Genomic DNA, 14,834 nt, shown 5'->3' with positions numbered 1-14,834 from the left:
TTAGAAAAGAATGAGTACAGCTTGACATAACCGGAAAGCAGAGTGTGACTTACTGAGTATTGCGAAGCACTGTCTGGACAAAGGCGGGATTTGTCTCCATGGAAGCTGTCACCAAAGATGTCAGCAGAGACCAATACCATATTGCGGAAGCATCTGAGACGGAGACCCCAGACTTCTTAACTCTCTGAAAGCCAACAGCCCTCAGTCCATGAATTCTAGTGTCACATCCATCGCTAAGACAACGCTTTATGTTAATCTGGACATCTGTCAAGCACAAACAACAAATTCAGTATTGCATTAACTTCTTCAGTCAGCAAAGCTAGGCTCCCAAATGAAAAAAAAAAAAAAAAAGCAAAATAGTAATTCACATTTCAAAAAGAAAATTCTGAAAATATACCCTGATACCAGAAATAAATAATGTATGCAATGGAGCTAGTATAAAATAAACTTGTCAAAAAACATGGACCTATCTAAGGAATTCTAAGAATAATGGATAAATATATGTATTTATGTAATACATGTAATGTAATGTAATAATGTAAATCTTTACATCACAAAGCTTCTTTGGAATTTATGAGTCTCAAAAATTAACACAAAGAGCATCTGAAAAATCCTGATTAAATACATAGTAAAAAAAATTATAGAATTTTTCCTAGAGTTCTGAAATCTAGACTTAGTTATAAAACAGTAGGTAAGTAATAGCAGTTGTAAAAATTCTTTTTAATAATCAAATAGATGACATAAGTGTGGCTCACTTTTAAGAGCTATCATAATTTCTTATTTGGGTTGGAGAGGAGAATGTGAGCCGTTAAAAAGGACCCAACTTAGAGAAAAGGCCATCATGGTATAAGACAGGAAGCTTCTCTCCCACTAGCTTAACTATAGCTCTGTCTAGGGAAGAGACATAAAGACTCTCCCTCCCTGGGCCTCAGTCCCTTTGAGCAAAGTAAGAACACTTCTTTTGGCCTAGAAAAGCATTAGGAGAAGTGAGACAAAACATGAAGCATTCCGGCTCCCTGAATGAAATAAGCCCGGGAAGAAATCACAGAATTGTGATTATTTCCAAAATGCTATGTGTGAAGCAAGGTTATTATAGTATAAAACTGGAAGCAACCTAAACGTCCAAGAATAAAAAGACTGGTTAAAATTAAGGCATATTCTTATAACACTAAATAAGGGTGTGCATGAATATATATGACACATTAAAAAATTACAAAAGAGCATGAACAGAATATCACTGTTTTTGTTAAAAGATTTTAGAGATAGATGTATATATACACAACCCTATTTATTTAAAAAATGGGTTTTTGTGTGTAAGTACACACACATAAATACACAAATACAAGAAAAGGTCTGGAAGGATCCACACCAACGAACTGACAGTGACAATATCCCTGGAATAGTGAGATTTTGAATATTTTTGTTCATATTTTTCTAATTTTCCAGTAAGAAAATAAGAATAACATTTTTAATTTAAAAAGGCTTCACTGCTTTTATATAACTTTTAAAAACAATGAACAGATGAAATAAATCATATGTATCCTGAGTAGCCAATCAAATTTCCAAAGAAAAACAGCTTCACCACTTCGGAGGTCTTCCTGCTAAAAAGGTGATTTCCTTCCTCCCTCCCAATCCCCTTAGTTAGAAGGGCAAGATGCTTCTCGGTTGACTCACAGAGCTGAGTGATGTTAGCATTTTCCAGCAGTGTCACATAGCCGGTGACATTGCTGGGAATGTGCACATCACGGACTTCCTGAAGATCGCTGGCATTCCTCCCCACTGCTACTGTCACCTGCTGCGGCATGTAGCTCTGGTCAGCGGCAGCCACTGCGATGGACAGGTGCCTAAGCACAACATCTGGCTTCATTTTTAAACTGTAAAAAATGGAGAACAGAAACTACAAATGTTTATATAAGTTGAGAACTGGCAGGCTCCACAAGTCTCATCTCCGAGATATTTGACATTCCCAAAGACTGATTTTCCTAAAACCAATGAACCTGAAATGCTGGCTGTTAGTTTCATATTTATGACTTTCCCAAGCCTCTAAAATTCATTTCTGTTCAAGATTAATCTTATATTTCCTTGTAAGCTGTTAGTACAGACAGAAAAGTACAATACAAACATTCTAACAAAATTATTGTACCTGCTAAAAAGCAAATTCTAAACTGCATCCAAAGAACTAAGTATATTTCCTCATCTATAAATTAGATGGCTAAAAGTTATATATCTCCTCTATGAGAAAACATGACAATTATTTCAATTTGCCCCAACTAAAATTAGCCCATTCTCTGAAGAGATAGATGCAAATTTAGGTAGCAGCTTCAGAACTTCTAGAAATATCACAGTCTGCTGTCATCAATGCCACTCCAGGGTTCCTGACCACCCCATTCCCTCTTCCTCTTCTAAACTAGCCAACTTAGTTGATACAGATGTTTTTAAATGTACAGAAAGGATCTTAAAAAGTGAAATCACATCTGTTATAAGAAAAGCACTTGCCTCTTATATTAATTTTCCTGAGAAACTAGTAAAAGACCTAAAATCAGTATCATAAAATATTAGTCAAATGCTATTTTCTCCCTTAAAATACCAAGTAAACAAATTATCCATGTTTATGACTACATGAACCAAGTTACATGATAATTTCTGATTCTAATTACTCAATTCTAAAAGCACCTTCAAAGATAGTCACAATAATAAAAACACAACGGCAGTTAAGTAGAAAACATTAATATTCTAAAATTTTTTAGAAATATTTTTTAACACATTGATGGAATGAGAGTAAGAAAACAGGCAGTTTTCTTGGACTCCCATTCAAAAACCGGCGCCACGCCACCCACCGAATCCAGTGTGAGCGGGCACTGCCGTCTGACTGCCAGTAGGACGACGTTTCTCCATTTGTCATCTTGTCAATGTCTGCAGGGTTGGAGGATGCTTCTATATGGGCATAGCACTTTGCCACTGACTTGAGTTTATCCATCTCTGGGCTTCTAGTCAGATCTCCAGGGCTTTCTGCAAGGAAAACCAGATTTTATCATAAGACATCTCTCTCATATAGGGGAAAAAAAGGAGGGCCATTTAAAATATCTGGTCTCTTTCCCCAGCTGCCAGTAAGGCGCTCAGTCCTTCCAAGGAAGCTAACGCTGAGTTGGGGTGAGGCCCTCTCTTCATCCAGCAACTAGCACTTGCCAGACAGCACTCACCCAGCGCTTGCCCAGCACTTGCCTGCACCATGGCCTCCCTCTCAGAGCCGGTCTGCATCTACTAGGCTACTCAGCCCTCTGCTGCATCATGATGGGGTGGTGACAGTGAGGGAGGATAAGATCAATGCCCTCATTAAAGCAGCCTGTGTAAATGCTGAATTTTCTGGCCAGGCTTTTTGGCAAAGGCTCTGGCCATTGTGAACATCAGGAGCCTCATCTGCAGGTTGGACCCACCCCAGCAGGAGGTCCTGCCTGCCCCCCTCCGCCTCCCCCCCCCCCCCCATTGCTGAGGAAAAGAAAGTGGAAGCAAAGAAAGAAGAATCTAAGGAGTCTGATGATGACATGGGCTGTGGCCTTTCTGACTAACCCTCTTAGTAACACATTCAATAAAATGCTGAACTCTGAAAGAAATACATCTAACAGAAATATGCTTGGCACTTGGCCCTAGAGAAAATGTTTCTTAAAATCTCCTTCCAAAGAACGCATATAAAGCAGAAACCAGCCAAGAACTGCTCCATGAGCTCATCACGGTACAATACTTAAATCACTGATATAATTGCAAAACTATACTAAGACAATGGTGTTTTAAAGCTTAATTTATAGTCCTTTAATTATGAGTGAAACTTTTTAAGCCACTTGTTTTTCTGACTATGATGAGCTGGTCCTACCCTTATGTATTTACAACTGGGTCACAAGTCTTCTCATATTATATATTTTACATACATTATATATTGCATATGTACACACAAATAATAAGTAATATTTACTGAGTGTTAATTGTGAGCTGGGCATTTTTCCGTTCATGTTCTATGTATTAATTCATTTTGGAGATGAGGAAACTGAGGCACAGAGTTAAGTAATTGCCCAAGGTCAGTGTTAGTAAAAAACTGAGTCTGTCATAATATGTTACAAAATATATGAGGTTTCAGAGAAGGAAAACTCTGACTCCAAAAAACCTCCGCTGCCTTGCGGCATACCTCTTCAGGGGAAAGGCTAAGGGAGTAAACCCCGACAGAAAATCCGGAGCCGGAGTCCCTAAGGCGCTTTGACGTTGTAGTCAACACCGGCAACTCCTGCGGCGCACCTGAAGCCAAGCTGTATTGACTCCGTCTTTCCCTTGGACCCTTCAGCTGCGAAGAGAGGGGGGGTCTGCTGCATGGACAACAGCAGATCCTCCATATCACCCTGCCCAGGCTCTGTAGCTTCAGCTTCACTGGAGAGGACACTCCAGCGTCATCGCAAGATGTCGATTCAACACGGGAGGAGACAGGTACCGTGTCACTCCCGAGTCGGACTGCACAGCCATTCTCGGCGGTGCAGATAGACTCTTAAGAAGCTACACCATCGTCTCTCGAGACGGACGGCTGCCGAGAGAGAGATATGAGGTTTGTCCAGAAAAAGTCCAGCCATTGCTAATACAATGAGAATGGTTTGTGTGATATCAATGTAACCTGGCAGCCAAGGAGAGTGGACTGGAATGCGCACATGTCAACAATGACGACTTCACTGTACTAGTCAGATGCTGCTGAGTGAGCATGTGTACTGTGCGGCCATCACACTCAAAATGAATGAGCGAGTGAGCAATGAATCTGCATCGGATTTTGCATTTAACTTGAACATTCTTCTGTGGAAACTATTTGGATGATTCAGAAGCCTGCAACTACGGGCAATGGTGACTGGCAGCTTCATCAGCACAATGTGCCTGCTCATGGATCACGTCTTATGCAGTTTTTTTGCAATACATCAAATCACCCAGGTGACTCAGCCCCCCTACAGCCCAGATTTGGCACCCTGTGATTTCTGCCTTTTTCCAAAACTGAAATCACCTTTGAAAGGGAAGAGATTTCAGACCATTAATGAGATTCAGGAAAATATGACAGGGCAGCTGATGGCAACTGGGAGAACTGTGTGAGGTCCCAAGGTACCTACTTTGAAGGGGACTGAGGTGTCATTGTCATATGTACAATGTTTCTTATATCTTGTACCTTCTTCACTAAATGTCTCTATTTTTCATATTATATGGCTGGATACCTTCTGGAGAGACCTTGTATTTTTTTCCCCAAGAACATCATTTGTCTTTTTACTCTGCTTTTGATATTTTTTGCTATACAGAACTTTAAATTGAAATATAGTCTAATTTGTTAATCTTTTCTTTTGTAGTTTCTGAATTTCCCATATTGCTTAGAAAGGTTTTCCCATGCCAGGGTTTTTTAAAGTGGAACTATTTCCTTCTAATACTCATAAAGTTTTCTTTTTGGTTGAATTTTTTAACCTATCTGAAATTTATTTTAGTGAATAAAATGGGTTAAGTATCTAGTTTTATTTTTTCTCCAATGGCTAACCAGTTGTCCTAACCCCACAGGTTACTCATTCATCTTGTCATCTGATCTGTAATACTAATTACACCTGGCACTGCATTTCCGCATGTACTGGACTCTGTGAAGTTCCACAGACCTGTCTATTCACATCATCAACTTTTGTTGCCATCACTAAGTGATTCTGTAGTGGCTTCCCTCATTTATTCAACAGCTACTCACAGAGTGCCACTTATGCAGCAGGCACAGTTCCACGTGCTAAGGGTAATGAAATGAACAAGACAGACAAAAATGCAATAATAATGCTACAACTTTAGATAATAAGTGCCATTTAGACCATTATACCTGCCAAGGTGACACTGACCAGAGATAGGAAATGGTGAGGGGGTGGGGGCATTAATTAGAGAGAGTAATAGGGAAAGGCCTCCCTAAAGTCACATCTGAGCAGATGCCTGAATGATGAGAAACCAATCTGTTAAAAAGGAAGAAAAGACAAAAAGAAGGAAGGAAGGAAGGAAGGAAGGAAGGAAGGAAGGAAGGAAGGAAGGAAGGGAGGAAGGAAGGAAGGAAGGAAGGAAGGAAGTGGGGAGGGGAGAAAGAAGGAAGAAAGAGCAAGCGAGCAGGTCACATCCTTATGTGACAAATGGTCACTATTATATTTTAAGAAATAAAGGCAGGGAGAAGGAGTGTTTCATCCCATTACTAAATTCTACTTTTGAAAGAAATGACGACAGAGCGTTTTCAGGCCCCTTCACACACACGTACCTTTTTCTTTTTGTACCAGTTCATCCAGAGACTCCTTCAGAACAGAGGCCCTCATGGCGCACACGTTATTGCAGTGGTCCAACATGGGGTAGGGGAGGACCGTACTAGAGAGCCGGTTGCGATGCAGGAAGCGCAGTATCATTGACGCATGAACACCTCGGCCCTCCTTGGACTCCGAAAATATGTCTATGAAACCTAAGCAGACAAAATCCATATTTGGTATTTTCAGGAACCTCCCACAACAGTTTCCACATCCCCTGCCTGGTGGCCTAGCTGAATTGGCTGAATTAAAAGCAGCCATTAAGAATCTTCATTGATATTTTCAGCTCCTGTCATTTCTAAATACAAACAAGTTTTTAAGAAATGAACCAGCAGTAATTTCAATTTAAAAATCAATTTCACTTAAGTTTTATAGAATTTAGAAGACTTAGAACAATAATTATTTGTTTCCATCCAAACTTCAAAAACTTATAAGCACTTAAATACTAACTAGAAGTTTTTAGAGAAGTTTTGCTTATAGAACATGGGCTAGGGGTAGTTTATCGCATTTGAGAGCAAAAGCATAACAGCTTTTATACTCAGCTAAAGAAGACAATGACAATAATACAACCACAACCCTGACCACAGTAAGGTTGGGGGAGGGGCCTTGCTGTGCAACCAGGAAAATGAGGCTCCGGTGACACAGCACAGAACACGGTGGGCTGGAAACGCCCCTTTGCCCTGCCGCCAAGTGCTCCCAGCCTCCATCCCAGGTTTTCTTCCCGTGGCGACTCCTAGACTCTGCACCACCTGTCCTCTCCTCTGGCCACTGTCCAGGCTCGGACCCTAGCCTCTCCGGCTCATACACCTGCCAGATTTTCTAAGTGGCTCCCTTACTACCCTTCATCTGACATTAACCCAAGTAATCTTACAAAAAACAAACAAACAAACAAAAACCACACAAACACAAAATAGACCATTATCTGTTCGTTTTAAATCTGTTTATGGTTTCCTATAACCTGCGATATGCCTTGAACTGAGGTGTCCAGGACCCAGAACAGTGAGGATTTGGGGGAATTTTTCTTTTTCTTTTTTTTTTACTTTCTAATGAAATGTAACATACATAACAAAAGTACATATATTATACTTGTATCACTTGATGAACTCTAACTGAACACACCCATGTAAGCAGCACCCAGAGCAAAACTCCAGAAGTCTGCAAGAGAAATTGTTTTTAAGTGTAAATAAACATAAATATTAGAGCAGATGAACCTTCACATTAATTTTTAAGATAAAACATGAGGCTGAGGAGAAGTTTTGCACTTGAAGCAGCTCCTTTTGGTTATGTCCCCTACGCAAACCCCGAAGACACTAGCTTGACCTCGAAGACTAGAAGTCTGTGCCAGCCCTGCCCTCCTCCCAGTTTCTCTCTTCTTCGTGGGCTCCCACAGCAGTGCCCACAGCACACCTCCTGACGCTGCTGATGCTGTGCCACCCCACTCAGAACCAGCGTGAACACACAGGCTGATTCTTGCATGGGAACAAGCAGTGAACTCAGTAAAGGTGCTGCCTCTTTTAAACACTAAGCACTGGTACAACAAGAGACAGAAGGAGCAAGTTCCAATCTGGGCTAGAAAGAGGGACTAGGAAACTGAAATCCCATCAGAAAGGTGAGCTGCGCTTACTAAGGTCTGTCCTAAGACTGTGATAAAACAATAATTGTAACTAGGGTGTTGATAGAACATTGTGAGTAGAAAGTCCTAAATCATAACCCTGCTGTGTAAGCACCTTGGGATCTGGACCCCAAATTTTTCTAACCTAATCTCCCCTCTCCCCAGGCACCTAGAGCAACAGTGCACTTAGTATTATCTGTTGGTGGATTCCCTGGTCTCCCCCTTCCCTCCCAAAACATCTCTTTGGGGTGTCCAAATAAAGTTCCTGATGCTGCCACAAGCTAGTAATGCAAAAGTGGGAATAATATGTAAATGCCAAGCTACAAGGTAGCTAAACATAACTCAAAGCATAATTTTAACTGCCATGAGAGTAGGAAAAAGTTAACATGTACAAGCTTCCTATACATTTTATAAAAACGGTATCATGCATTCTCTGGAGTACACCAGAGAGGCCAAGCGCAGTCAGATCTACAATTAGGAACCTACCGACATGCCCCCATTGCTGCCCTAACTAGGTTCGACACCAAGTATTATGACACCAAGTGCACAAAGCAGGAAAAGTTCTTGAATAGAAGGACTGTGTGCAGAGTTTCTTTTTTCCTTTCAAATTTGTTATCTCATTAGGAAAAAAAGGGTAATTTTATTATGATGATTCTGACTTCTGAGTACCCAAAAGAAACCACACAAAAACATAGGCAAAGTTTTTCTGTATGTACAGTGTAGAAAAGTATCGGTTAATTTCAAGCTATTTTTATTCTTAAAGTTCAGAGTAAAAGCTTTCTAAAAAAAACACTGAGTGCCTACCATGTGCCAAAAAAACATGATAAATGTGAGGACACAGCAGAAATAAAAAGTCCCTGCCCACATGGAGCTCACAGTATAAAAGTCAGGCCAGGCATTTAATAAATAAGTAATTAATTAGCTAATTAAGATGCTAGTATGTTCAAAAAAGAAATGCAGGATGCTAAGAGAACACACAATAGGGGCCAGGAAAGGATTCTTGAGAGAGTGAAACAACAAGATCCACTAAGAAAGGTAATCTCACCCTGGCTGCTGTGGCTCAGTGGATTGAGCACCTGCCTGCGAACCAATGGGTTGCAGTTTGATTCCCAGTCAGGGCACATGCCTGGGTTGTGAGCCAGGTCCCCAGTTGGGGGAGCATGAGAGGCAACTGTGCACTGATGTTTCTCTCCCTCTCTTTCTCCCTCCCTTCCTTTTTCTCTAAAAAATAAACAAATAAAATCTTTTTAAAAATTAAGAAAATAAAGATAATCCATGAAAAAGGTTCACAAAAATGGTAGAACAGCTCATGGGGGACAAAGGAAATGGTTACACTAATTCAGATCGTGTGCCTCATGAAGCACCTTCACTTCATGGTGCTCACAAGCTTGCCTATTGACCACTGCAATACGGCGAAGTTCCTTTTGGCTCGAAGAGAGTGCTCTTTAGCGTGCGGCACTCAGATGAGGGCCCTACCTGGAACAAGAGAACAGGCCTGCAGCTGTCTGATGATGTGGCTCAGCTCCCCCTGAAGATTTGCTCCACTGGAATTCTTGAGGGCCTCCAACATGCTCTCAGCATCAACTGTCCCGTCACCTTCGGCATCAAACTGGGCAAAGGCCTGCCAAAAAGAGACGCAAGAAAATAAGGTCTGTTCCGAATTTTGAAGAAATAGTTCTTTTACAATTTTTAAGACCAATAATTTTTGTTGTTGTTGTGGGAAGATTCCATATATAACATTCAAAGAACAATAAATTCAGAATAGTAACTCCTTGTGCTTTTCAGAATGAATGTATATAAGTATTACTACATGTATAAACAATTTTATCATCTCATCTCTCTTTCAAGAGAATACTCTCCCTTCCTGCAAATAATTTCAGAAGAAAGCAACCAAGGCAAAATTTTCCAACTGGTTACAAAGTGCCAAATACAAAGCTAGAACTAGAAAGAACTGTCTCAGAGTAACACCTCAGCTTTAGATGGGTTTTTCCTTTTAAACACACCTCTCACATGAGAGCTAACTTGATTTATCCACTCCACAGTCCTGCTTTCACTGACCTTTAACCATAATCTGACTTGCTCCCCACACGTTAGGGTCACCTACGGAACTGGGCACAGCATGGGATTTGGTTTGAATTCTGCTCTGTCACTAACAGGCTATGTGACTTTACACATGTTTATTTACCTCCTTAGGCCTCAGCTTCCTGATCCAAAAGATGGCGCAAATATTACCTAACTCACAGGCTGCTGCCTGGATTAAGTAACAGGTGACAGAGCCCCATAAGTGAAAGCACAGTAGCAGTGAGAGTGTCCCCTTCTCCTTTCTCACCTGCAGCATCACCCCTCCACTGCTCTTGACCCTATTCCCTCTCACATCCTACAAGGCTTCCCGCATTTAGCAACACCTCCTTCCCTCAGGTCCCAAATCCTCCCTCATCAGTAGCTTCTCTCCTTCTGCTGATACACTCACTCACAGACATCCCTCACCAGGAACACTTTAGGAGTCTTCTACCCTCTTTTCTAAGTAATCCTCTCTTCCTTAAAATTCCTGCTCCTATTCCTTATTTTCCTCCTTCACGAAGTATGAGGTTTCATGACTGACACAAATAGCCCCATTTTCATCACAGACCTCTGAACAATGCAACATTTAATAGGAACATATACAACCCCTTGTGTTTGGGTCCAAAAACCAAGGACATAAATGCAGGACGAGGGGACAGAGATTGGAAGCAACATGTGAATGAAGATCTCAGTATTCTTTTTGCCTGTACTCAAGGTGACAAGACTACCCAAAAAGTTAATAGGGTCAAAGGCTATCCTAATCAGGTACAATGTTCCAAAGGAGAGAAGATATCCTACTCTTTTCTGATTATACCCAATCCAAGAGGCTCCGTTTAGTTTGGAAGCTACACACCAGAAGGAAATGAAATAGAGCAGAGGAAAAAGGCCATGGTGGAGAGACTAGAGACTAGAGACTGCCCTGTAAGCAACAGCTGAAGGACATGGAATCTTCAGTGCGGAGAAGACACGACTGGGAGTAACAGAATCCTTCTCAGCCACGATCTGATGAGCTGTCATGAGAAGGCACAATTAAGGTCACTAGCTAGAGGTCAGAGGGAAGAGTGGATCGTGAAGATGAACTTGGGTGCTGTCGGTGGGGTATAAAGATGGATTAGGAGGCTCTGGGAAGGAATGTCCACTCCATCTCTTAAGGCATCAGAGCCCCAGCTGAACCACCAGCCATCAGGAGCGTTCAAAGGAGTCATACTGAACAACATCCTCTACCTCTGTTCCCTCCTGAAAGCCTGCTAAGACAATATTGTAAAGCAATGCTAAAGAACAAGCATGAAGAATAGAAGATAATGCAACAGCAACGAGATTTTGGAAGCTAGGAAGCAGATGGGTTAGTACTGCATTGGCTGACCCAAGAGAATGGAATCCCAAGCTAGACTGGGCAAAGCTGAGAAGCAAGCGGCCCTACCCTGCAGGGCTCCAAAAGACAAGAGCTGGCAGTAACAGGTACTGCTGAAAAGCTATCTTGGTTAAGATAGCTGTCTGCCAGGTTTCTGCACTTTAAAATTACCTTTTCAGGGTGCATTTGAGATCTTGCTCCCTGGCACATGTTGTCAATTTGGCTCAAATAAACTGTTGAAATCTGCAGAAATTTTGCTCATGGCACAGCATGTAAACAGCGAATCGCCCACACTTCCTCCAGCCTATCAATCTGAGTCAGGCCCCTAGGGGCACCTGCATCCAACCTCTTCTCCATCAGAACCCAGGGGTGAGGCGAACACATGTCCTGCTTGTGTGTAGGTTGCCACAAACGCCTCAGATGGTGGAGGGGAGATCCCACAGCAGACCAGAGTGGCTCTATCCACGACACTGAGCAGGATGCAAGGTGCCTGTAGTCTCCCATTTTTTTGGTATGAGTGGACAGCCTAGGACCACTAGACATTTGAGGGAAGGCTTACTATGAAACAGGAAAAGCAACTTGGAGAAAAGGAAGCACTGTTCAAGGAGAAGAAAACTTCAAAAGGATTATCAATATCTTCAAATAAATATTTTAAAGATTTTATTTATTTTTAGAGAGCAGGGAAGAGATGGAGAAAAGGATCAATTGCCTCTCACATGCCCCTAACTAGGGACCTTGCCTGCAACCCAGGCACGTGCCCTGACTGGGAATAGAACCAGTGACCTTTAGGTTTGCAGGCTGATGCTTAATCCACTCAGCCACACTAGCCAGGGCAGAAAAATATTTGAAATGATATTTTTAAATACCAGCTTTACTGAGGTGTAAGACAGTGGGTTTTAGTATACTCAGAGCTGTGTAGCCACCACCACCAATAAAAAAAGATATTGCAACCATGAAAGAACAGAACACTATTATTAAAAGCAGGATATTCAGAAAATTTTTATGAACACTTGAAAATTAAAATTATCAAGGCAAAATGAAAATATCAATAGATTTTAGGAGATCATTCTTACTAGGCTGGAAGAGAAAGATGACTGAAGTGTCCTAAAAGCACAGCAAAAAGATGAAATGACAGAAAATGGGAAAGAAAAGAAGATAAATCAGGAGACCAGTTCAGGAGGTCCAACATCCAAAGAATGAGTTCCAGAAAAAGGGAGCATAGACAGTGGAGGGGAGAACATCACAGTCGTCAGGACTCAGGATAGCTTCCTCACACTGACGAACATGAGTTCTAGACTGAGGACGCTGAATACCCTACACAAATGGATAAATGCACAGCATAATGAAATTGCACAGCACTGAGAGGAAAGAGAAGTTCCTGCTTTCAGGGAGAAGACACAGTTTCCATGTAAGAGTCTAAGAATCAGAATGGACTAGAAGCCAGAAGACAAAGGGATCGGTGCCTTCAACATTCTGGGGGACTCTCCTAAACCAGGAGTCACACTCAGCCCAATACCCTTACTGTGAAAGAGCAGAATAAAGACGGTCCTATATGTGCAAGGTTCTTAAAAAAAAAACAAACCTACTTAACACTCCCTTATTCAGAAAGCTACTAGAGGATGTGGCCACCAGAATGAAGGACTATGCCAAGAAAGAGGAAGAGGGATGTGACCAAAAGAAAATAAATCCCCAGATAACGGAGATTCTAAGATGATAGCTGCACAGCAGACCTAGAGAATACCAAGTTCAGAATGAAGCAGATCTGAAGGCTCTGGGAAACAGACTTTGAAAAGATAAACCGATAGAATACCCATGTAACTGAACATATTGAATGCTTGTGTAAGAAGAGATTTAGACAACTGGCAGCAAATCTGGGATTAAATTAATGCTAAAAGACAAAAAAAAAATTAAGCAAAAAAAAAAAAAAAGTACCAATTCAATGGTTAACTCCAGACAAAATAAAAAGATGTATAATAAAGGAAAAGTAATTATGGAACACTACACAGCCCAGCTATGAATACAATTTACATAATCATACAAATGTAAATATCAAGAGTGATCTAAAGAAGTGGAGACAAGTTTACTGGGAGGCCAGGAGATGCGCAGGTAAGGACAGGAAGGTGAAAGACAACTGTGGTCTCACAGTCTACAGTGGGAATAGAATGGATAAAGCCTAAAACTGAAAACTCATCAAGAAGTAATATAAACACAGTAAACTAAGAGGAAATCTGGTCAGATTTACTGCTTACTCTGAGACCTGGGACAAGACTCCTGGCCTCTCTAAGTTGCAACTCCTCTTCTGCCCAACCTTTCTTCATAGCTTGTTGTGAGGAGCCAAAGGTTTCACAAAGAAGACTATGCCTAGTAAACTGCAAAGAACTGTTATTACAATCCAGCTGTATGCTGGTTCAACTGGGGAGAAACACGCTCCGTCAGAAGTCCAAAGATCTGGATCTAGTCCCAGGTTCTGCCACTTATTAAATGAGAGGACCACGATTCATTTACGGCCTGAGTTTACTCATCTGTAAGACAGTCTCACATTCCATGTATAAGCGAAGAAGTGAAAGGGCTCTCACATAGAAGACGGTGTAAACAGTCCCAGCATAAAACAAAAACAGAGAAGAATAATGCTACGAACAGCAACATTTATTAAGCACTGAGCATGTGCCAGGCACTGTTCTAGGTGCCTCACATGATCTAATTCATAATCTTCACGCCAACTACATAAGGTAGATACTATGCTCATTTAATAGGCAAGGCAACTGGGACACAGAGTAGTCACATAAGTCAATCAAGGTCACATGGCTTGAGGATGGAACTAGGATTTGCCCACAATCAGGCAGCAATTCTCAAGCTCAGTCTAAGAACAGTGGAATAGGTAGACTTAGAAAACAGCAAACTTGCTGATACCATTAACAAGCTAACTACATATGTGTCCAGGATGTTACAGAAGGGAATCCCTTTATGGGGGAAGGAAAGGGGAGAGGTTACATGCAATGGTTACTAAGTTCCCAGCCAACTCAAACTCTAGACTAGGTGCCAAAGGAGTATCATTCTCCCAGTTTGCCATGCTCTCTCTCACCTCAATATATTTGCACCTGCTGTACCTTTCAAATGGAATATCCCTTTCTTCCTTTGCCTGGCAAATTCTTCCAGCCCCTCAAGCCTTGGTTTGGTGCAGCCTTGCCCAAACTCCATGCTACTATAAATGCTTCTCTGTAGTCCCTGAGAGTGGAATGGGCTTAGGACGGAGCAAAGGGCTGAAGGGAAGAGAAAGAGAACACAGGACAAAATTCCCGCATACATGGGAAACAGAGAATGGAGCTGGCTGCCTAAAGAGCACTGGGAGGCAAGAGCGGAAAGAATGGGAAGACCTAAATGTTAGACTAACAGTTGACCCTGAAGTTTCTAAAGCAAGACAGTACATGATGAAGTAGCATTTTGGAAATCAGGAAAAGGCAAAACAGAGAGATATGACCTTTCCTCCATC

The 14,834-nt window shown here is 41.5% G+C and overlaps 1 protein-coding gene across 4 annotated transcripts in view; it reads right to left on the bottom strand.

Moving 5' to 3' along the window:
* ZZEF1 (zinc finger ZZ-type and EF-hand domain containing 1) overlaps positions 1 to 14,834 on the bottom strand; it is a 104,130-nt gene that overhangs the window by 82,660 nt on the left and 6,636 nt on the right. For all 4 annotated transcript variants that reach the window (XM_090291455.1, XM_090291457.1, XM_090291456.1 and 1 more), the window contains exons 2-6: positions 9,409 to 9,553; positions 6,281 to 6,475; positions 2,838 to 3,009; positions 1,675 to 1,874; positions 54 to 264 (exon numbers count right to left, since the gene is read on the bottom strand). In XM_090291455.1, coding sequence (XP_090147581.1) covers positions 54 to 264; positions 1,675 to 1,874; positions 2,838 to 3,009; positions 6,281 to 6,475; positions 9,409 to 9,553 — 923 coding nt within the window. The remainder of the gene's footprint in view (positions 1 to 53; positions 265 to 1,674; positions 1,875 to 2,837; positions 3,010 to 6,280; positions 6,476 to 9,408; positions 9,554 to 14,834) is intronic.

This window comes from Furipterus horrens, unplaced genomic scaffold (genome assembly GCF_987537825.1).
Source record: "Furipterus horrens unplaced genomic scaffold, mFurHor1.1.pri manual_scaffold_11, whole genome shotgun sequence".
In the NCBI taxonomy this organism is placed as follows: Eukaryota; Metazoa; Chordata; class Mammalia; order Chiroptera; family Furipteridae; genus Furipterus; species Furipterus horrens.
Note: the sequence above shows the minus strand (reverse complement) of the source record. Positions and strands in the feature narration are given on the sequence as shown.